The sequence below is a fragment of the Python bivittatus genome, unplaced genomic scaffold, assembly GCF_059951505.1.
Source record: "Python bivittatus isolate LINGU-HERP-01145 unplaced genomic scaffold, Pbiv_v1 ctg000020_np1212, whole genome shotgun sequence".
NCBI lineage: Eukaryota > Metazoa > Chordata > Lepidosauria > Squamata > Pythonidae > Python > Python bivittatus.
Window position 1 is genome coordinate 3,298,807 of NW_028277030.1, and position 21,414 is coordinate 3,320,220.

The window sequence follows — 21,414 nt, forward strand, 5'->3', positions numbered from 1 at the left end:
AAACTATTCAAAATAAGTTTATGAGAGCCATTTTGATGGTACCAAAAAGTGTTAAAAATGCCTTCTTAAGGGTAGAATTAGGTATAGTTTCATTGGATGCCAGAGCATGGTTTCTTCTTCTTATCTTCTGGCTAAAGTTATTACTGTCTCCTATAGGTTTAGCCCCGTTAATATTTAGGGATCATTTCAAATCATTGTGGCAAAACAAGCCTTAGATAGAATTCAATTGCTGCACTTCTCTATACAAACTCTGTGCTTATTAGGATTTGATAATGCTAGAACTGCCTTTAAACAACGTATCTGGGATATAGATTTACAAGCAAATTTAAGTAAGGTACTGCACCCCAATATTTGTCAGTTTCTACCACAAGGGTTCATTTCAGCTTCTTATTTAACATCTATTACGATTCTGAAATTTCGCAAAGCTTTCACCCTAGCTAGAATGGACGCATTGCCCTCAGCAGTCCTTTTTGGACATTTTAAGGGCATTCCTATGCACCTTCGATTATGTCCATGTGGAGATGGCTCAGTAGAAAAACTAACCCATATTGCTCCCTATATGAGGATTCTAGACAGATATATATATATATCCGATATTGAAGAGATTTCCTGGCAGGGAGTGTGACTTCTATCTAATGCTACTCCTTTCAGACAAAGACCTGGAAATATCCTCCCAAGTTGCCCGGTTCTGTGCTACCATCTGTACAATACGCTCCACCATTATTTAGAGTTAAAATTCCACAACATAGTAGCTTACCTTGATATATTTTAGCACTGTTATTTTAATTACTAGATTAAATAATATTGTTTTGTTTTATAGATATATATAAATGTAAGATGGTTGTTATTGTATATTTTGACTGTATCTGGCCTTAGGGCTGTAATAAACGTGTCTGTGTCTGGGGCACAGCTTTTATACTTATTCTAGTCAATGCTCAGGTTCACCAAGAAAGTTAGACTATCATTTACTTTAAAACTGCTTGCTTAAATTAGAATTCAGAATAAAAGCTAAAATACAAAATAATCCCAGTTTCTTAGTATTGTGCTCAGGCCAGTAAGGAAATATTTTCTAAAGGAGTGTACATAAAGGGCCCCAAACTCTCAAGGGAATGCAGATTTGTCAAACGTCTAAATCCCAAAACAATCAGAAGAACCACCTCCCGTCTTTCAATCTCCTTTTTCCGTTCTTCCTCTCTTTGTTTCTCCATCTCTTGTTGTTTTTCCAAGCGCCTTTCTAGCTCAAGTTGTCTCTTCCGCTCCAGTTCCTTCCGCTCCCTCTCTCTTCGCTCCTTTTCTTCTCTTTCCTTCTGCGCTTTCCGTTCCACCTCTCTCTGCTGCTGCTCGAAGAGCACTTGGCGTCGTTTCTCCAGCTCCAGATTGCCTCTTTCATAGTTTGCCTTCCTCTTATCCTCAAAGGTCACTAGATGAAAGAACAGCAAATGGCACTGTGCTACAAACACCGATCAGGCCATATTCTTCTCAGTTATGTTAAAGAGGTGGATTATGATAGGAACCATTCAACAACCAAAGGAAGACAAATGGAGATGCATTTAACCTTACTCAGGAGGCTTTTCAAATCTCAAGGGCTCTATGTACCCTGCTGCTGTTGTAAGCATTCTGCCCGGCCCCATCTCTCTTTATTGCTGTTTCATCCATTTTTATTGCTGAAAATGTATGGCTCTAATCAGAATGTACCTGGGCCACACAATGTAATACAATTTTTGATCATATTTTCATTTAGTTACTTTTTAATCTTTTTATAATGATTGTTTTTTTATCTATTTGCTGTTTCATTTAACTGTTGTACACCGCCCAGAGTCGCTTTATGTGGGATGGGCGGCTATATAAATGTGACTGACTGACAAACAAACAAACAAATAAATAAATAAATGCTTAGGGCTGTAATTCGGCAAGCTATTAAGCTAAAATAAGGTCAACTTGATACATATCAAATAAGAGATATAACTAAACTACTAGCATTTTTTTTCAAAAATATTTCCCCCTACTGTAATCCAGAAACAAAGGAGCCCAGTTACCTGGAAGTTTCTGTGGAGGTTCCTCTTCTTGCTGGTATGTTGGCAGAGCACAGTTAGTATTTTCCAAATACTTTCCACTTCTAGAAGAAAGAGAGAGCATAGTTGTTTTTTAAAATTTCAGATCATTTAGTGTTTATCTATAATTTTAATTACACGTCACCTTGTGTTATGCACCTCAAAGAAGGGGGCACAAACTCAGGAGGCAGCGTTAATGGGAGAGGGTGTCCGGCTTTGGCCATATCGGTTAAATGCATAGCTAATATGAACTCCTCTGCTTTCAGCTGTCCATCACCGTCAATGTCAGACAAAGACCTAGGAAAGACAAATCTGTATTAATAGAATTGAGGGAACTGGGGAGAACTACTTTGTTCTTTCCATACAATGTCTCCATGGATATACATTATCAAGCAGGGACCAGCTTTGAAAAATCAAATTTAGAAACAATACGTTAATGGTACGATAGGAAGAGGTAGGAAATCTGCAGCAATAAAAATGTTGCTGAAATCCAGGCAAGCTGGGGCTTTGAGAGTTGACATTATCATCCACAAGGCTATAGGCTCCCTACCCTCATTCATGTATTGGCACATACCAATTTGGAGGACTCCAGATATATTTCAGCTATGTTATGTAGTTGTGTGCCACTGATTTTACGTGGAGAAGTCAACATCTACTTAACTCTCTTATTGGTATGATAACCACTCATTCATTGTCTTCAACCTGTTTTGAGACGTCTACCTATAAAGCCCTACAAGCCTGAGTTCACAGGTATCTTCAGGAGCACCTCCTCTAGAGAGACATGGCTTGTTCTCCATGCTTGTCCCAACACATTCCCCAAATATGGGAGATGAGAAGAATGGGGGTCTGGAGATCCCTCCGGGGGTCAATTTGTATCCTCTGTGGCATGATTTGGTAAAGCTGCTGAAGTGAAATGCTTCCATAAGGCTTCTGAAGATTGGTTTTGCCTTGACTAGATTGGATAAGCACAAATAATTGTCTCATTTATGTTAACTTTAAAATGCTTTTGCTGTGATTATGTATCAGTTTTTATAACTGCAGATATTATATTATATAGCTTATTTCCACTACCATGCAGCGTGAATGGTTTTAGATTAAGCAACATACAAGCTAAATGAACTAGTCCCCAGTTTAAGAACAACTTCTGTTCCCAAAGTCAGTCCTTAAGTTGAATTTGTTTGTAAGCCGGAACAGTATACAGTAAGTAGTATTGTGTAATGAACTCAAACCATTGTGTATTTAACTCGAATCACTGTGTATTGAACTCAAATTTTGCTACAATAGGGTCCGTTCTTAACTATGGATCATCTGTAACCCGGGCGTTCTTAACCTGGGGACTACCTGTAAATGAATGAACCAGGAAAAAAATCAAATAGTATAACAATCTCCTTTTGCAATCTAGGAATATTTATTTATTTATTTATTATACAGAAATAATAGCACAATATTAAATGCATAATGACCTAGTTTGCACATAACTTAGCAAGTACAAGCTACCACACGTGCCATATAAAGAAACCAAAAAACTGACATGCAGCAACAAAAAAGTAAACAGCTCAGCAACCACACCCATAAGCAAACCTCCATCTACAAAAGGCCATTTCCACAAACACTCATAAGCCCAAAGGCAAAGAGCACAGAATATAATGTGTATGTTGTACAGATACATAGCAATTACATTCTTCATTGCCACAAGGTTATTTAGATACCAGTTACTAACAAGAAATACAGGGAAAGCAAATCAGGAGTTGCTGAAACAATCCATGATTATTCTCTCTGGAAAACTAAGCCTGAGCTATTCAATAAACTTTAGTTAAAACAATGCTCAATTTAGCATTATTTGTCATCGTTGTGAAAATAGGTAGTCGTAGTACTTTTCAAGAATTTGAAGTTAAATTTTCAATCTATTAAAAAAATTTACAAACATGTATTCGTGAATAAACTTACCAGATAGTAGCTAACTGTGTCTGAGATAAGTTTGATTGTAGAAGGGCATTTCTTGCCTGAAATCCTTAATAGATCAAATGTAAAAATTTACTACATGTGTTAACATGTAAAACTAGTTAGATCTATGAACTTTAATTATCCATATTGTAAAAAGTAACTAATTTCATTTTAAATCTCATCCCAAAAGGCTGGTCTTACAAAAAGACATTCCAAGCACAATCAATATGTGCTTATTGGAGTATATATCTCACAACCCAATACAGTGACTCCCCTTTAATAAACAAGGTGTATTTCCAAGTAGGCGAGCACAGGATTTTCAACTAAACAGTAACCAGTGGAGCATTACTTGAGACCCCAGGAGAACATGTGCCCCACAAGCCTTGGGAGATGGATTCATTGCCCTCCCTAACTGTAAATGTTAATGTGCAGAAAGCAAAAAAATAATAAACACAGCTGGTATTATCGTAATAATTTGTCAAAATTAAATCATATTAAATTTAGTTTCTGTCCTGACCCAACTCACGTTCTAGGGTATAACCTCTGGCAACCATTGAACAGTCACTTGTGGTAACTGGCTTGAAAATATTGTAATTCCTGATTTATACAATCATGAAAAATTACAACATGCTTTCATGCCCTCGATAACGGAGTATCACGTCCCCAGCTAGGCCTGAGAACTAAGATTTCATTTGTGGGCAGCCCTTTAATCCATAGCCCAGGACTGAGCAGGATAGGATCAGAGGAATACTGGGAGGCTCCCAGGAAATCCCAGGGCTGTAGGCTCGGTTGGGAATCAAAAAAACACTCCAAAGGCATTTCAAACTACATGCATACTGTGACCAAGAAAACTACACAGATACATCCATGAGGTCCCCAGAAGTTGTCCTTGGCTTGAAGGAGACTCTATCTTTACCTTATTTATTTCACAATAAGGCTTTTCACAGAAGTTCCCCTTTGAAATGCTATCCATTTTAATATGTATTGCAAAAATACAGAAAGAAAACTTTTTGTTAATTAAAACTAGGTCGATATGATGTGATGTGCAAGTTCTCTTTCAGAACCAGAAATATAATGACTGAAAAAGAGTATTCATTTTAAAATAAATCTTGTATATTTTTAAAATCCATCTTTAAATCCAGCACTAACCTGAAAGATATCCACTCATCCCTTTATCAAGGCTATTAAATTTCTGCCTGTATTTTAATCTGGAAGCCTGAGGAACTGCCCAATCTGAAGATCCTGTCTTCGGTGAATTGCCAGTTAGTGAGGTAGTAGAAGAAGAATTTGAACTGTAATATAAAGCAAAGTTGATTTAACAAAACAACAACAACAAAAAACGGTGATATTCAAAATTAGCATTCTTCTTATGTTTTTCTGCAGATTATTATTTCTTCCCAAATAGTCTTCCCAAATACTGAGACCACACTTTTGACAAAAGTTACTTCAGTTGCAAAGATAATCAAAAGAAATGGTCTTGCTGGGAAAAAGAAATAAGTCTATGACTGACACTTAATATTTCAAATCTGAAGATCCATACCTACTAGATCCTAAATCTATCAAGGACTGAGTTTTCTGGATGTTGGAACCACCAAATCCTCCTACCATGGGAGCGACTGAACTAGAATGAGGCAAAGCTGAAACAAAAGAAATGTTGAAATGGATTAATAATTAGCCCAGTACTGGAAAGAAACTTCATCATCTCTGTTGGAAAACAAGACCTATCCTTGTTGCTGATCCCTCACCTGGCAGTATTGAGAAAACCAAAGGAGTTCATATAGAAAACATTTGAATGTACGCTTAAGTGCATTGTCTTTCAGGCACAGATTTGATTCTATGAAAACCTTTGGACTGGCGTTGAGAACCACTTTGACTCCAATGCCTCCTGACCTAAAGCTGAGGGAACAACTCTCCTGAAGCCAGAGGCCATACTTTTTTTTTTTTGGTTCCTAGGCAAAATTGTCAGTCTTTTGGGGGGAATAGGAGTTAGATTGAAGAATAAAATACTATAAGTATCTTAAGCTCTGCAAGGCCAATCAAGCCCCCTCCCCTAGCAAAGCACTCTAAAATGTTGGTCTCACTATCTCTACTGATTCTCAGCTGGCTCTCTCAGGCTCTCTACTGGTTCCCTCAGGGCAGCAAAGGGGTTGTGAGGAACTGCCTGCCACCCCTCTGTTAATTGAGTTAACACTCAACTCTTCTTTCCTATTTTTATTTAATTTTTCATTTTCTCCACTATCCCCATCTTCACATTTCCTCCCTCCATCTTATTCCCTTTTTAACATTAGGTACATAGCCATTGTTTTGGAAAATGTAAGCTATATATAAAGTTATATTTATGAAATTTTGTTTTGTTTTAAAAATCAGCTTTAACCTCCTTTTGACTGATTGCAAAGTCCATGGAATATTGCTGCATTATTTTGTAGCTGGCTAGAAAAGCCATTGCCCAGAACCCAACCACAAATTGGGGACCTATGCCACTGATATAACTTTTCCCCCATCTGGGGGGCATGGCTCTTTTTTCTTAAATGAAGGACCTCAGAGGTAAAAGAAGTGACAAAGGAAATGAAAGGAATGCTTAACCATTTCTCTTCCTGCCATTATCTATCAGTGCAAAACTTGTAGAGGGAAAAAAAATCCCACTTGTAGAGGGGAAAAATGGAGTCAGTATCTCCCTCTCCACTGACGTTTGGGGAAAGCAGTTTGTGTAAATAATGGTAAATAATTTTTTTTGGGGGGGGAATAATGTGAAGCTCCTTCACCCCTCTTCTTGCTCTCCAATACAAAGGAAAATATTGGGGAGGGAGAAGAATAATATTCTCTCAGTGACTGGGGATATCACAGCATTCCTGGGGAAACAGAGGAGAATGGAAGAAATATGACACAAAGTAGGAAAAAATCTTTGCTAGGTGGGGAGATTAGACAGGATTTTCAGTCTTGATTGTTTTTATGCAAAAATGCCTGAGACAGGCTGTTAAAATTGGAATTCTGGCATGGTTGCACTCACTGGAAGAGTAGGCTATAGCTAAAGGCTGCAGAAGGCTGGAGGTTCCATTTGGCAATGATGAAGTGCTGGCAGAAGGCATCAGTGGGGCTGAAATCACCATGGGAGAAATGGAAGGTACAGATGTCAAATTGGACATGGGAACCAAAGGTGTCATTGTAGGTGTAGACAGATTTGGCATACTGCCCATACCTGGAAGAATGAAAGAGTCAATGTAAACATACCAGCCCAAGTCTATGGGAATCCATCTCTCTCCCCAAGATGGCTCCATTTACATATGCTTCTGTTTTTAAAAATGATTTTTATGATATTGGCTGCTGACAGAGAATTCAAAGTGGTACACTAAACATTTCTTACTTTAATGTGCTTTTTTTATGAATATACTTTTAATATGAAATTATATTTTAATCAATTATTGTCCTTTTATAAATTTGTATTTTACAAATGTGGACATTTGTGCCTAACATCAGGACAGATGTTGTAAAAACTAGTCGTAGTTAGGCAGCTTATACCCACACAAAGCATTATTTCATTTGTACCACCAAATGGCCAGTTTTCCCATGCTGGTTTGGAAAATTAACACAGCCCAAATACTGGAAAGCAGCAGAATGAAAATAATATAACTAAGAACTTTTTTTTTACTGTAATCAATAGCTATCACAATAATCTTTAGCTATGTTTTCTTCACAAGGTTTCAACAAATGTAACGCTTATATAAATTTGCAGAGAATTCTCCATTATTATCACCAGTAACAAAGAAGGGACCAATCTCCAGATATTTGCATGATTACCAAAACGAGCGGAAATCAAAGGAGAAAACACTGGAGTCTGTTTCATGACCGGAGGAAGCACCACAGGCAAGGATTGGCCTTGCAGTTTTAGTTTGATTAGTTTCATAGCTATGGAGAACTCCAGCTGATCCATTTTCCCGTCTTTATTCAGGTCAGAAAGAGCCCTTTAAAACAAACAAAATGCATACAAACAGAGCGTATGTATGTGTATATATGTTCAACTGTTAGTGATAGCAGACATTTTTATGTTAATTACTCATACCTGACAAAGCACGATGTTTTTCCCACTATTTCTAGCAACTTCTGTTGCTGATCCCTTTTCTCCAAACAAGCAAGTTCTTTAGTAACCCCTGTATATAAAGCAGCCAATGGGTGAGGGGGAGAATACAGCGGACTGAAAGACCCTGGTTCATGAATCCAAGGGCTATATTTGCCCATAGGTCACTGAGTGCTATTTATAACTGTTTTTCAAAAAGGATACAAAATTACATCCACATTCCAGACATCAAAACTCTTTCTTTACAAAGGTGTGTGTGGTGGAAAACTTACCAATCTTATAAATGCTTTGTAAAAATACCAACCAAAGTCCATTAGCCCCCATACAAATGTGCTCTCTGTTAATAAAGTTTTTAAAAGAAAAACCTTAAAGGATGGGTTCTCCAATCAGATTCTCAAATTATTTTCAGAAATGGCACTAATGATAGTCTATTTTAAGAGTTCTGCCTTAATATTATTGCTTTAAGATAGAAACTTAAATTTAGATATAAATGTGCCATTTTTACAACAATGCCAATCAATACAAGTATTTGAGAAAAGTAAGAATAATTGAGAATAATATTCAAAGAACGAATGAATTCAGAATATATTCCTAAATACAATTGTGTGAAAATAAAGTCCACTGAACACAGAATCTATATTAGTATGATTGCATGGTAAGGACACTTCCCAATAACCAGTCTTTCATCTTCTAATCCTTCCAATTCCAGTATAAAATGCACCAGAGACTGATCCCACCTGTCTTGATTGCTGTGAATTTACTCCTTGTCTTCCCTTCCTGCCAACTCTTCCCATTCATACACAGGTAATCCTCGACTTACAACCATTCATTCAATGACTGTTCGAAGTTATGGCAACACTGAATGAATGGTACTTACATCCAGTCCCCAAAGTTATGGCTGTTGCAGCACCCCTGTGGTCATGTGATTAAAATTTGGGCGCTTGGCAGCCAAAAGGGCAGAGATGGGGGGCAGATTGACAGGTGGGGGCAGTCCCTTACGTTACTGAGGCTTGGGGCTGAGAAGGACCAAACCAGGAGTGGCTTGGATCAGAGTAGATCCTTGCCTAACAACCGGTGGGATTTGGTTAACGATGGCAATGGGGAGTGCCGGGACTGCTATCACTAAGCAATGCGATCACATGATGTTGCACTTTACAACCGCATTGCTTAGCTATGGAAATTCTGTTCCCAATTATTCTCATAACTCGAGGACTACCTGTAATAGCCTAAATAAAGCAAGGAAGTATGAAACTGACCAGAATTATTCAGCAACAGGTAAGCTATTAGCAAAGTCACAGGCTGTTTAGTTTTTCTGAGGGGTGAGGGTCAGTTTTGGGGATAGCAGCAACTATTTTGAAATGGAAATTCCCCATATACAACAGGGATCTATAGAAATTTCATACAATTGCAAGCTCCTGTTCATAACATTGTTCAATGAGCAGGAGGCTCATCTCATGCCAACACTGGAATAACTTCTTTGTATGGTAGCCCTGGAGTCTCTCAATATAATTAATTCACACAGAGAAAGATACTCACCATATTTCAGCCAAAACAGGACTTGGCAAACCTGACTGTAAAAAAAACATTCGTGCTTGATCACCTGTATGAAGAAAAGAAAGGGGATAGAATAATAATGCATTTCCACACTCTCAGTTGGCAATCTGTAAACTACTAAAACTCTTGTGTCTGTTTGTAACCGTCAATTGGGCAAAATGGTGCATCATAGGGCAACAATTTTTGAACCAAGTTACCTCAAGATTTCTAACACTCCCTGCCAGCTTCCCACAAGGAAAAGGAGAAGCCGGCAGGAAGTCAGAAGTCGCTCCTGCTCCCACTGCATTTCTGACCGCCCATGGTCATTCTGTTTCTCTGTTAAGGTAAGGAAATATCTCTGAAACAATGACTCAACGGGTCATGGGTTGTCTAGTTTTGTTCTAAAAGACACACATTTTTTTTGAACAATTCTATTCAGATCCTAATGCACTTAGCTAGGACATACAAACCTGTCTGGACTGATTTTTACAGTGTTACTACTGAAAAGGCAATGCATAACCTTAATTTTCTCCTCCTTATCAGACACACAGTGTGTGTGAGAGAGAGAGAGATAAGAGGCAAAGGGCTAGAATGGGAAGCATACTGGACTGGGTGGGGCTTCTCTCTGTAGGAGCTCCAAAGCATTTGAACAAAATGACCTTGAGCCTCCCAGAAAGGATCCCAGAAGATCAGTCTGGAAAATTACAGCCCACCAGAGAGAGAGCACGGAGGTAAGGGATCAAGAGGATGAGATGACTGCTATTCAATGGACATTTCTCTTTACCATTTGTAGGTATGTGTTCCCCTATCCAGAAAAAATAAATGCTTCCTGCTTGCTACCTCACTTAGAGATAGAATCAGCATAAAGTAGAAGAGGAGAGCGTGTGGATGCTCCGATACTTGGTTCCACTTCCTAACTTTCTTTTCCTCTCTCTTTGAATAATGATGGAAGCACTGAACTAACTGCAGAAAATGAAAACTGGAAACACCAAAGCTATATGGGGGCAAACTTCCCATAAACTAGAAGCAGCTTAAGGTAAAGACTTCCTTGAGTCACATTTGCCTATTGGTGTCATCACAGATACAGTGGGGCAAAAAAGTATTTAGTCAGCCACCAATTGTGCAAGTTCTCCCACTTAAAAAGATGAGAGAGGCCTGTAATTTTCATCATAGGTATACCTCAACTATGAGAGACAAAATGGGGGAAAAAATCCAGAAAATCACACTGTCTGATTTTTAAAGAATTTATTTGCAAATCATGGTGGAAAATAAGTATTTGGTCACCTACAAACAAGCAAGATGTCTGGCTCTCACAGACCTGTAACTACTTCTTTAAGAGGCTCCTCTGTCCTCCACTCGTTACCTGTAGTAATGGCACCTGTTTGACCTTGTTATCAGTATAAAAGACACCTGTCCACAACCTCAAACAGTCACACTCCAAACTCCACTATGGCTAAGACCAGAGAGCTGTTGAAGGACACCAGAAACAAAATTGTAGACCTGCACCAGGCTGGGAAGACTGAATCTGCAATAGGCAAGCAGCTTGGTGTGAAGAAATCAACTGTGGGAGCAATAATTAGAAAATGGAAGACATACAAGACCACTGATAATCTCCCTTGATCTGGGGCTCCATGCAAGATCTCACCCTGTGGGGTCAAAATGATCACAAGAACGGTGAGCAAAAATCCCAGAACCACACAGGGGGACCTAGTGAATGACCTGCAGAGAGCTGGGACCAAAGTAACAAAGGCTACCATCAGTAACACACTATGCTGCCAGGGACTCAAATCCTGCAGTGCCAGATGTGTCCCCCTGCTTAAGCCAGTACATGTCTGGGCCTGTCTGAAGTTTGCTAGAGAGCATTTGGATGATCCAGAAGAGGATTGGGAGAATGTCATATGGTTAGATGAAACCAAAGTAGAACGTTTTGGTCTAAACTCAACTCGTTGTGTTTGGAGGAGAGAGAATGCTGAGTTGCATCCAAAGAACACCATACCTACTGTGAAGCATGGGGGTGGAAACATCATGCTTTGGGGCTGTTTTTCTGCAAAGGGACCAGGACGACTGATCCGTGTAAAGGAAAGAATGAATGGGGCCATGTATCGTGAGATTTTGAGTGAGCACCTCCTTCCATCAGCAAGGGCATTGAAGATGAAACGTGGCTGGCTCTTTCAGCATGACAATGATCCCAAACACACCGCCTGGGCAACGAAGGAGTGGCTTCGTAAGAAGCATTTCAAGGTCCTGGAGTGGCCTAGCCAGTCTCCAGATCTCAACCCCATGGAAAACCTTTGGAGGGAGTTGAAAGTCCGTGTTGCCCAGCGACAGAGCCCCAAAACATCACTGCTCTAGAGGAGATCTGCATGGAGGAATGGGCCAAAACACCAGCAACAGTGTGTGAAAACCTTGTGAACCTTACAGAAAACATTTGACCTCTGTCATTGCCAACAAAGGATATATAACAAAGTATTGAGATGAACTTTTGATATGACCAAATACTTATTTTCCACCATGATTTGCAAATAAATTCTTTAAAAATCAGACAGTGTGATTTTCTGGATTTTTTTCCCCATTTTGTCTCTCATAGTTGAGGTATACCTATGATGAAAATTACAGGCCTCTCTCATCTTTTTAAGTGGGAGAACTTGCACAATGTGAGATTTGCCCCGTTCGACAGAGAAACTCTCGTGACACGTGTGGTTCACAAAGAAGGTTTACTCATGCGTAACGTAGTAGTCACAAGCAAAGCCAGGACTGGCTTGGTACAATTGCATCACTTGTTATATTCCCCCCTTCCCGCGCTTTTTCCCGCCTCGTGATCGCGTTGCGGCTGTGGGCTATTAGGCCCCCCAATGTCCCCCCTGATCGTTCATGATGGCAGGGTCGGTCAGAGTCCATTGTCCTTGATTGCCAGTCCCCCTCCGGCTGGGTTGGTCCCTCCCTGCTACGTGCAGACCCGCGGGTTCTGTGCTGCGTTGCGATCTTGTTTCGCTGCCCTGCGGCCCCGTTCCTTGCTTGCTCGCGCGGTTATCAGTTCATAGTTAAAAACTTCCGCTGCGGTTTTCCTGTTTAGCTGGCTGCAGGTGGCTCGTTAATTAGTGGCGCTTTCGGTTCCTCTTTTCCCCGCTACCGCCGGTGGATTCCGCGTGGTCTGGTTGCGAGCTTCCCTGCAACCCCGTGCTTCCCTGAAGCCTCGTGCTGACCGAACCTGACATGCCGCCCCCCTGACGACAACTCCCCCCCCTCGGTCCTATTTCGGCTTCCCGGGGTATTTACTGTAAAAGTCCCGCACTAGGTCCGGCGCCCTTATGTGGGTTTTACTCACCCATTCGCTGTGGGACTTGGGGAAATGTTTCCATTGCACTAGGAGCTGGGTCTGCCCCTTGTGCCTCCGGGCGTCCAGTATCCGGTTGATTTCGAAATGCTGCTCCCCCCCGACCATGATGGGTGGTGGTACTCCCTCCGCCTTGTGCCAGGCGTTCCCCGGCTGGTGCAACTTTAGCAGGCTGCAATGGAACACCGGGTGGATCTTCCCGAGGCTTTTCGGGAGCGTCAGCCTGACGGTCACCGGATTGATGACCTCCGAAATGGGGAACGGCCCCACAAACCTCGGGCTGAGTTTTTTCGATGCCTGGTGCGTCTTTAGGTTTTTGGTTGACAGATACACCTGGTCCCCCACTTTCCGCTTTTCCTCGGGGAGCCTCTTGCGGTCCGCGTGCTTCTTGTAGTCGGCTTTGGCTCTTTGCAATGCCGCGTGCGCCGCTCGCCGGGTCTCGTCGATTTGGGCGAACCAGGCGTCCAGGGAGTTGATCTGGGATTCCGGCTGAGGCAGCTCCGGCATGGGGACGAAATCTCTCCCGGTGGCTACTTTGAACGGAGAGAACCCGGTGCTCTTGTGGACGGCGTTGTTGTATGCCACCTCCGCGAATGGTAGTAGCTCCGCCCAATCGTCCTGTTGGTGCCCCACGTAGCAGCGCAGGTACTGTTCGAGCCCCCGTTCAGGCGTTCCGTGGCTCCGTCCGTCTGCGGGTGCGCCGCGGAGGATAGGGCTTGTTTCGTCCCCACCCGCTTCAGGAACTCCCGCCAGAACCGCGCGATGAAGTTGCCGCCCCGATCGCTGACGATACGTCGAGGTGCGCCGTGGAGTCGGTAGACATGTTGCACGAACAGTCTCGCCAGCCCCTCGGCCGTGGGGACTCGCCGGCACGCTACAAAGTGCGCTTGTTTGGAGAATAAGTCCGTGACCACCCAAATGGCGGTCTTCCCCTTACTCTCCGGGAGCTCCACTATGAAGTCCATGGCGACCTCTTGCCAAGGGCCGTCGGGTTCCGCTACCGGCTGGAGTAGGCCTCTAGGTTTGCCTTTGGCTCCTTTCGCTGTTGCGCACACCGGGCAACCCCCGAGTACGCCTCCACGTCCTTCCGGAGCGTGGGCCACCAAAACTGCCGCCGGATTAAGTGGAGTGTCTTTACGAAGCCGTAATGCCCCGCGCTCCGGCTGTCGTGGGCTCTCTCCATGACCTCCCGTCGGCAACCCTCGGGCACGTACAGCTTTCCTTCGTGCCACCACAACCCCTCTTGGCCGGTTAGCGTCTCTCGGTTCTGCTTGAGCCAATCGTCCCGCTCCGCCGCCTCCGCGAACCCTTGCCTTACTTCAGACGCCGCGTCCCGTCGCTCCCCCTTGGTCTGGCTTCGGGTCACCGCCTTTGCAGCCAGCCTGCTGGCGGGGATGACGGAGTCCACGATCTCCTCCCGTAGGCTGGCGTGTTGGGGCATGCGAGACAGTCCATCCGCTAAGAAGTTGCGCTTCCCGGGGATGTGTTTCAGTGTGAACCTGAACCTCCCGAAGTATTGGGACCACCGTGCCTGTTTGGGGGATAGCTTACGCGGGGTCTTCAGGGCCTCGAGGTTCTTATGGTCCGTCCACACCTCGAACGGTTCAGTTGCCCCCTCCAGTAGATGCCTCCACGTGGCCAGCGCCCACTTGACCGCGTACGCCTCTTTCTCCCACACCATCCACCTCCTCTCCGTCTCGGTGAATTTGCGGGAGGCGTAGGCGCACGGGTGGATGGCCCGCTCCGTGCTGGGTTGGAGCAGGACTGCTCCCGTTGCCACGTCTGATGCATCCACTTGGATTATAAACCGCCGGTCTGGGTCGGGATGGCGCAGGATCGGCTCCGCGGTGAACCGCTGTTTTAGTTCCTCAAACGCCCCCTGGCATTCTGCAGTCCACGCGAGTGCCATGCTGGGCTTGGGGGTTTCCCAGTGCCCTTGGTTTTTAGCAGGTCGGTTAGGGGAAGGGCGATTTGGGCGAAGTTCGGGATGAACTGACGATAGAAGTTCGCAAACCCTAGGAAGCTTTGGAGTTGCCTCCGGGTTCGCGGCGCTTCCCAGCCCAGGACATCCCTTACTTTCGCCGGGTCCATCTCAATTCCCCGGCTGGATATTCGGTAGCCGAGGTAGTCTAGTTGCTCTCGATGGAACTCGCATTTCGAGAGCTTTGCGTACAGCTGTGCCTTCAGCAGTCTCTGGAGCACTGTGCGCACCAGGCTCACGTGCTCCGCCAGGGTCTCGGTGTAGATGAGGATGTCGTCCAGGTAGACCAGGACGCCCCGGTAGAGTAGGTCGTGCAGCACCTCATTTATTAGCTGCATAAATACCCCCGGGGCCCCTTTTAATCCGAACGGCATCACGGAAAACTGGCAGCTTCCGAGCGGGGTGTTGAACGCCGTCTTCCACTCATCTTTTGCGCGGATCCTAACTCTGAAGTAGGCTTCGCGCAAGTCCAGTTTTGTGAACACCCGCCCCTTCAACAGATGCGACATCAAGTCCTTCATCAGGGGGAGGGGGTATTTGTACTCCGTGCTGATTGCGTTCAGCCCCCGGTAGTCTACGCACATACGGAGCGAGCCGTCCTTCTTCTCCCGGAATAACACCGGGGCCGCTAATGGTGACTTCGCGGGTTGGATGAATCCCCGCGCTAGGTTCTTGTCTATGAACTCGCGCAGGGCCCCCATCTCCCTCCTCGACAGGGAGTACATTTTCGGCTTAGGCAGGGTCGCTCCTGGCTCTAGCTCGATGGCGCAATCACTGGGCCGGTGTGGTGGGAGCTGGTCGGACTCCTTCTCCCCGAACGCTGCCGCCAGGTCTCGATACTGCCTCGGGATTCCGCCGCCCGTCGGGGGTTCCCCGGGTCCGGCCCCTCGCTTTGCGGTCGCCTCGCCAGTCGCCGCTGCCTCCCCTCGCCTCGGGATCGTGGCGGGTCTCCGGGGTCCCGGCGCTGCTGCTGCTGTTGCCGCCCGGGTCTCGGGCCCCATCTGCTCTCGCCCCGTCTCCCGGTGTCCCGGACCCTCCGCTTGTCCGCCGGTGGTTGCGGCTGCCTCCGTCTCCACGGCTCGGTCCCCTCTGCTCTTGCCCGTCGCCGGTCTGTCGACCCCGAACCGCACTGCCTCCGCCGTCCAGTCGACTCGTGGGTTCCGCCGCCGCAGCCACGCCAAGCCGAGTACCACCGCGTAGTCGGCCACCGGGACCACCACGAACCTCAGTTATTCCCGGTGACTCCCGATCGTCATCTGGACCGGCTCGGTGTAATACTGAGCTGGGCCCCCCCCTGCCAGCGTGCCATCTAACTGGCTGAATGAAATGGGCTCCCGGAGGCGCCTCAGCTGTAGCCCGAGCCCCGAGACCACCGCTGGGTGCATCAAGCAGTGGGTGCAGCCCGAGTCCAGTAGCGCCCGTAGCTGCGCCTCCCCTCCGGATCTCACCCCCCGGACGTGTATCCTCACCCGGAACGGTGGGCAGTCCTCGTCTCCTATTGGGTCCGCGCGCCTCGACTCCCCTGCTTCGACAGAGAAACTCTCGTGACACGTGTGGTTCACAAAGAAGGTTTACTCATGCGTAACGTAGTAGTCACAAGCAAAGCCAGGACTGGCTTGGTACAATTGCATCACTTGTTATATTCCCCCCTTCCCGCGCTTTTTCCCGCCTCGTGATCGCGTTGCGGCTGTGGGCTATTAGGCCCCCCAATGTCCCCCCTGATCGTTCATGATGGCAGGGTCGGTCAGAGTCCATTGTCCTTGATTGCCAGTCCCCCTCCGGCTGGGTTGGTCCCTCCCTGCTACGTGCAGACCCGCGGGTTCTGTGCTGCGTTGCGATCTTGTTTCGCTGCCCTGCGGCCCCGTTCCTTGCTTGCTCGCGCGGTTATCAGTTCATAGTTAAAAACTTCCGCTGCGGTTTTCCTGTTTAGCTGGCCGCAGGTGGCTCGTTAATTAGCGGCGCTTTCGGTTCCTCTTTTCCCCGCTAGCTACCGCCGGTGGATTCCGCGTGGTCTGGTTGCGAGCTTCCCTGCAACCCCGTGCTTCCCTGAAGCCTCGTGCTGACCGAACCTGACACACAATTGGTGGCTGACTAAATACTTTTTTGCCCCACAGTATATCCATGTAGTTTTCTTGGAAACACTATGGAAGTGGTTTTCCACTGCCTTCTTCTGAGAATTGTTCTCCCTTAATTTCCTAGCCCAGCTACAGCCCTGGGATTCCTTGGTGGCTTCCCATCCAAATAATAAACATCTTTAGCTTTTCTGAGATCAAGCAAGGCTGGCTAGGTGGTGCCACCTGGAAGGAGATCCACTAATGCTAATTTCTTTTTATATAAAATTAGGTCAGCTCATGGTACCACATGATTTCAAAAGCATTATTTATGTTGTATATTATTATCTTATAAACTGTGGTACAATCATTAAATAAACACAGACAAATGTACCTTACCTTCTAAAAAGTTAAGCCAGCTACAATTCTATATGAGACTTACAGCCAATAACAATTTTTTGGTATTGACAGGTGCAATAATTTCTTTTTCAATAAATATTTTTAACCAAATAGCAATTCAATGAACTAAATCTCCCAATCATATAGAATACCACACTAACCTGTAATATATCCCCCAACTGGCTTAAGGCTGTCAAACTGTTTATCATACTTCTTTCTTTCTTCAGAAGTGATGGCCCACATGTTTGGGCCTCCTGAAAAGCAAAAGACAATTCTTTTTAAAAATTAAGTTCAATTGGGGAAAAATAACTTTCTTTGCTTAAGTGATAATATTAGACTTGAAGCTTTTATGACACACCTTGCTCTCACCAATTTGGCAGGAATGCTGTTCTTCCTTGGCAATCAACTATTCTTCCTTCAAGTTTTTCACTTTATTATGTTCTTACCAGTTTTTAGTATTTCAGACTGTTATTTCACACATTTTTTACAAACTCCCTCTTAGGAAAACAACACTGTCCAAATTCCAGATTTTTAGAAAGCAGAAATTTTGGCCCCTCCCATGCCCTTCATCCCTTACGCTCTACAAATCACCACTGGGGTTCTGAGCTGCCAAATAGCAAGAAGCTGTGAACAACCTAATTTGCATAGATTCTAATTTGTAATGCAATGTTAAAACACCAGCTTCTTTGTTATATTCAGATTCAGAACTACAAGACTATTATAGATTTTGGAAATGGAAGGACAGGAGAAATAGGGGTAAAGCTAACGTTTCTTTAGACGTCCAGATTTTTTCTAAAAAATTTACAACATTTTGGACTGGAGCATACAACTTCCTAAAACATTATTTGAAATATTTTAATTCATTGACATAAAATATAGCCCTATTTTGCAAGTTGTAAGAATGCAACTTTTTATGATTAACATTTATTAAAGGAGGCTGCATTTAAAGCTGGCTGACATGGGTCTCCTGATTCAAGCAGAAGAAAGGAGGGGCTATAACAAAAAATACCAAAGAAGGTGGTGAGAGCAAGACCTCTGGGCCTTTGTTCCTCTTCTCCCTGGACTGCAGCCTGCTTAGCATTGATGTGGAGACCTCATTGCTTGCCAGCTCAGAACCAGCCAAAGGCCCTTCCCTTGTTGGCTGCCTCTTTGGGGGGGTGGGAGTCCATTTAATGCACACTGGCCTCTGGGGAAGCCATGTTGAGGATGACAAGAAGACCACACCCACAAGTGGTGAATGTTTGTCAGTGTACATGTAGTATCTGGGGCTGTTCCTCAATGCAGCCAGGAGCAGCTAGGAAAGAGGGTTAAGTCCCACTTGGCTTCCTGCAGGGGAATGACACCTGAAGTGAGAGCTTGGCTGTCCCTTCAGAGGATGTTCCCAGTCTGCCTGGTGGGAGGTAAGGTAAGGTTCCTGACAGTTTTCCCTGTTTTGTTGCTGGGCTGAGAGACTTTTTTGCATATATATGCACAGGGGATTCCCTTTAAGTATTTAAATGATCCATTAATGTCTGTGGGTGAAAGCAGGGAGCCTGGGGCAGCAATCACAATGATGGTCGGGAATAGAAGATTGGGTTTGGCAAGCCACCACCCTAATAGAGGGGAAAGAAAATTAGATATTTAAGGCTATTCTCCCTTCTGGCAGCTTTGTCAATTCTTAGGCCTTGGAGAGTGCTGCCACCCACTAAAATCATCTGGCCTTGCTTCTCTGTAATGCCAGATTAGCTCGAACCAGAATAGACCATTCAGAGGTGGGCTGTGGGTGAGAAAGTCGACTTGCCTTGTGTATGAGAGACCAAGCTAGAGAAGGCAGAAACTATTACAGAAATTTCAGAAGTTTACCACGAGCTTTTTGTGGACAAAATATCCTGTATTTTGGCTAACATGCATACCACTGTTGGTGCAGAAGTGTCTCATAACATATCTTGTATAGTTCAACAGGATTAATTTCAATTTATGATTCCCAAGAATGTGGACAGACAGAAGTGGCAGGTTCTGCCTTTGTCCTGTGGATCCTTGCTAGTTTGGCTTGCAACTTCTAGCTGGGAAGTTATTAGTTAACCTTCTAAATGCCTCACTGAGGGAGGACAGGATGCCTCCTATTTTAAGGGACAATTATTAGACCTCTTCTCAAGAAGCCTACTCCGGATACCTCAGACATGGGCAATTACAGGTCAACCTCTAACCTATAATGAGGTGAACAAGGTAAGTGAGAGAATAATGACTTCTTGGCTGCTGGCAGTCCTAGAAGAACTAGATTATCTAGCAACTTGATCAGCAGAACTTTGTCATAACTCATCAAAGCAGCTTGGCAATAGTTCTTCCTGCTCAATGTTCCCTAACAGGAAACAGACAACCTTAAACAAGGGTGACGGATGGCAAGCTGCTGCCACAATAAGGCCAGTCATTGTTCTTTTTGCCATGGTGTAAGCTTGAACACAACTCATATGAGTGTTCAGTCAAACTTACTCCTTTGACTTCTTTCACTGGGACTCCAGGAGTCTCTTCTGTCATTTCATTTCTCTGAGGTTCTCAGTTAATCAAAGAGCTCCCTAGGATAGGCTAACAGTGAAGGGCCACTTAGGAGCAATCACATCAAAAGCCTTGACCACACCCCTGTTCCAGGCACTGACCAGACTTCCCAATGAAACTGCCTGCCAGATTTTTGGAAATCACCATTTGGAACCCATGTGGATCCACCAGCACAGATCATCTTAATAGGCATAGCTACCTCAAGGAGGTCCTGGGTAGTAACAACTTGCATCTGGACTAGCAAGTAAGCATGACAAAGGACTAAGTATAGTGTCTTCCATGTCCAGCTCACACATCACCAACTTCAAAGTAAAAAATGAGGTCTAATATATGCCCACCTGAATGTGTCAGACCAGATATTGTTTGGGACAGGTTTATTGTTGTCATGGATTCCTAAGCCCTCCCTAAACCTGCCCATAAGATATATCAGTTAAAGCCCTCTCACCCTGGGAAACTCCACTGCAAATTTCAGGATCACAGAAAAGGATCTTGCCAGGGTGCTAGATGACCAATACATGAGCAGGACTCATAACTTGTCCCTACTGATCAACTTAACACACTGTCATTCACACAGTCATTTCTAGAATGGAGATCCTGGTCACAGGTAAGGTCTCTCTCATGACCATTGCTATCCCCTTCTCTGTCCCTGAAGCTGCTGAAGAACCTGAAACCTGGTGGGACAAATCTCAGAAAGGGTTACATTGCTTCTCTTCCTCAACCAGGTCTCAGAAATTCATGCCATCCATGATCAAATCATGGATAAATGCAGACTTATTGCAAACAGACCTAGCATTCACCATCATCAGCTCAATGCCAAGATCACCAACAATCCAACTACCTGGACCAAGACAGGGCATTCAGGTCAGAAGTGGAGACCAACATCAAACTGTTGGCCTACCTTCCCCAGCAACGCCCCTCCCCCCCGCCATATGTCTCAGGACATGTCACTACCAAAAAGAGTTCACTGCTTTCTACCTCCATACAATTATCTGCAATCCCTCCCCACATCGTAAGAATCAAGAACCAATCCACACTCTTCACATCCAAGCTATCGTTTACCTCAACTCCTCCATTCCCCAATCAATCAACTCAGATAAAAGATTGGTATTTGATAAACCACTCTCACCAGCCTCTATTCTCATTTCCTCATTCTTTAAAACCAATCATCCTTCATTTACCCATCACAGATCTCCCCATCTCTCTACCCTTTAACCAAATTCCAGTTGCCCCTCCTTTGAACCCCACTCTCAGTTGGCTTCCTCAGTTGAGGGTCACTTCCCCTATCCTCTCACTCCAGGGGCCTCTTCCCAGCACCTCCTGGCTCTCATCCAGGAAGTGTTCCTAACAGTAACCAAAGCTGCCTATTCCCATAGAACCCTTCCCAAATGAACTCCTGCTGGGAGAAGGCTCTTGTTCATGTTGAAGGCTCTTGTTCTGTTGCAGCTGGAGTTCCTTGTGTTACCCTGTGGCTCCATCGGTACTTGTGGCAGACAAGAACCTATCCACTTCTGTTCCTA

At 44.6% G+C, this 21,414-nt stretch overlaps 1 protein-coding gene across 3 annotated transcripts in view; it reads right to left on the bottom strand.

Moving 5' to 3' along the window:
- The window catches only part of ITSN2 (intersectin 2), an 87,438-nt gene that overhangs the window by 52,582 nt on the left and 13,442 nt on the right, over positions 1–21,414 (bottom strand). For all 3 annotated transcript variants that reach the window (XM_088133508.1, XM_088133504.1, XM_088133511.1), the window contains 10 exons: positions 17,527–17,619; positions 9,604–9,667; positions 7,791–7,954; positions 7,003–7,191; positions 5,536–5,632; positions 5,145–5,287; positions 3,999–4,062; positions 2,211–2,348; positions 2,037–2,116; positions 1,158–1,420 (listed from right to left, as the gene is read on the bottom strand). In XM_088133508.1, the coding sequence (XP_087989634.1) occupies positions 1,158–1,420; positions 2,037–2,116; positions 2,211–2,348; positions 3,999–4,062; positions 5,145–5,287; positions 5,536–5,632; positions 7,003–7,191; positions 7,791–7,954; positions 9,604–9,667; positions 17,527–17,608 (1,284 nt within the window). In that variant the 5' untranslated portion in view covers positions 17,609–17,619. The remainder of the gene's footprint in view (positions 1–1,157; positions 1,421–2,036; positions 2,117–2,210; positions 2,349–3,998; positions 4,063–5,144; positions 5,288–5,535; positions 5,633–7,002; positions 7,192–7,790; positions 7,955–9,603; positions 9,668–17,526; positions 17,620–21,414) is intronic.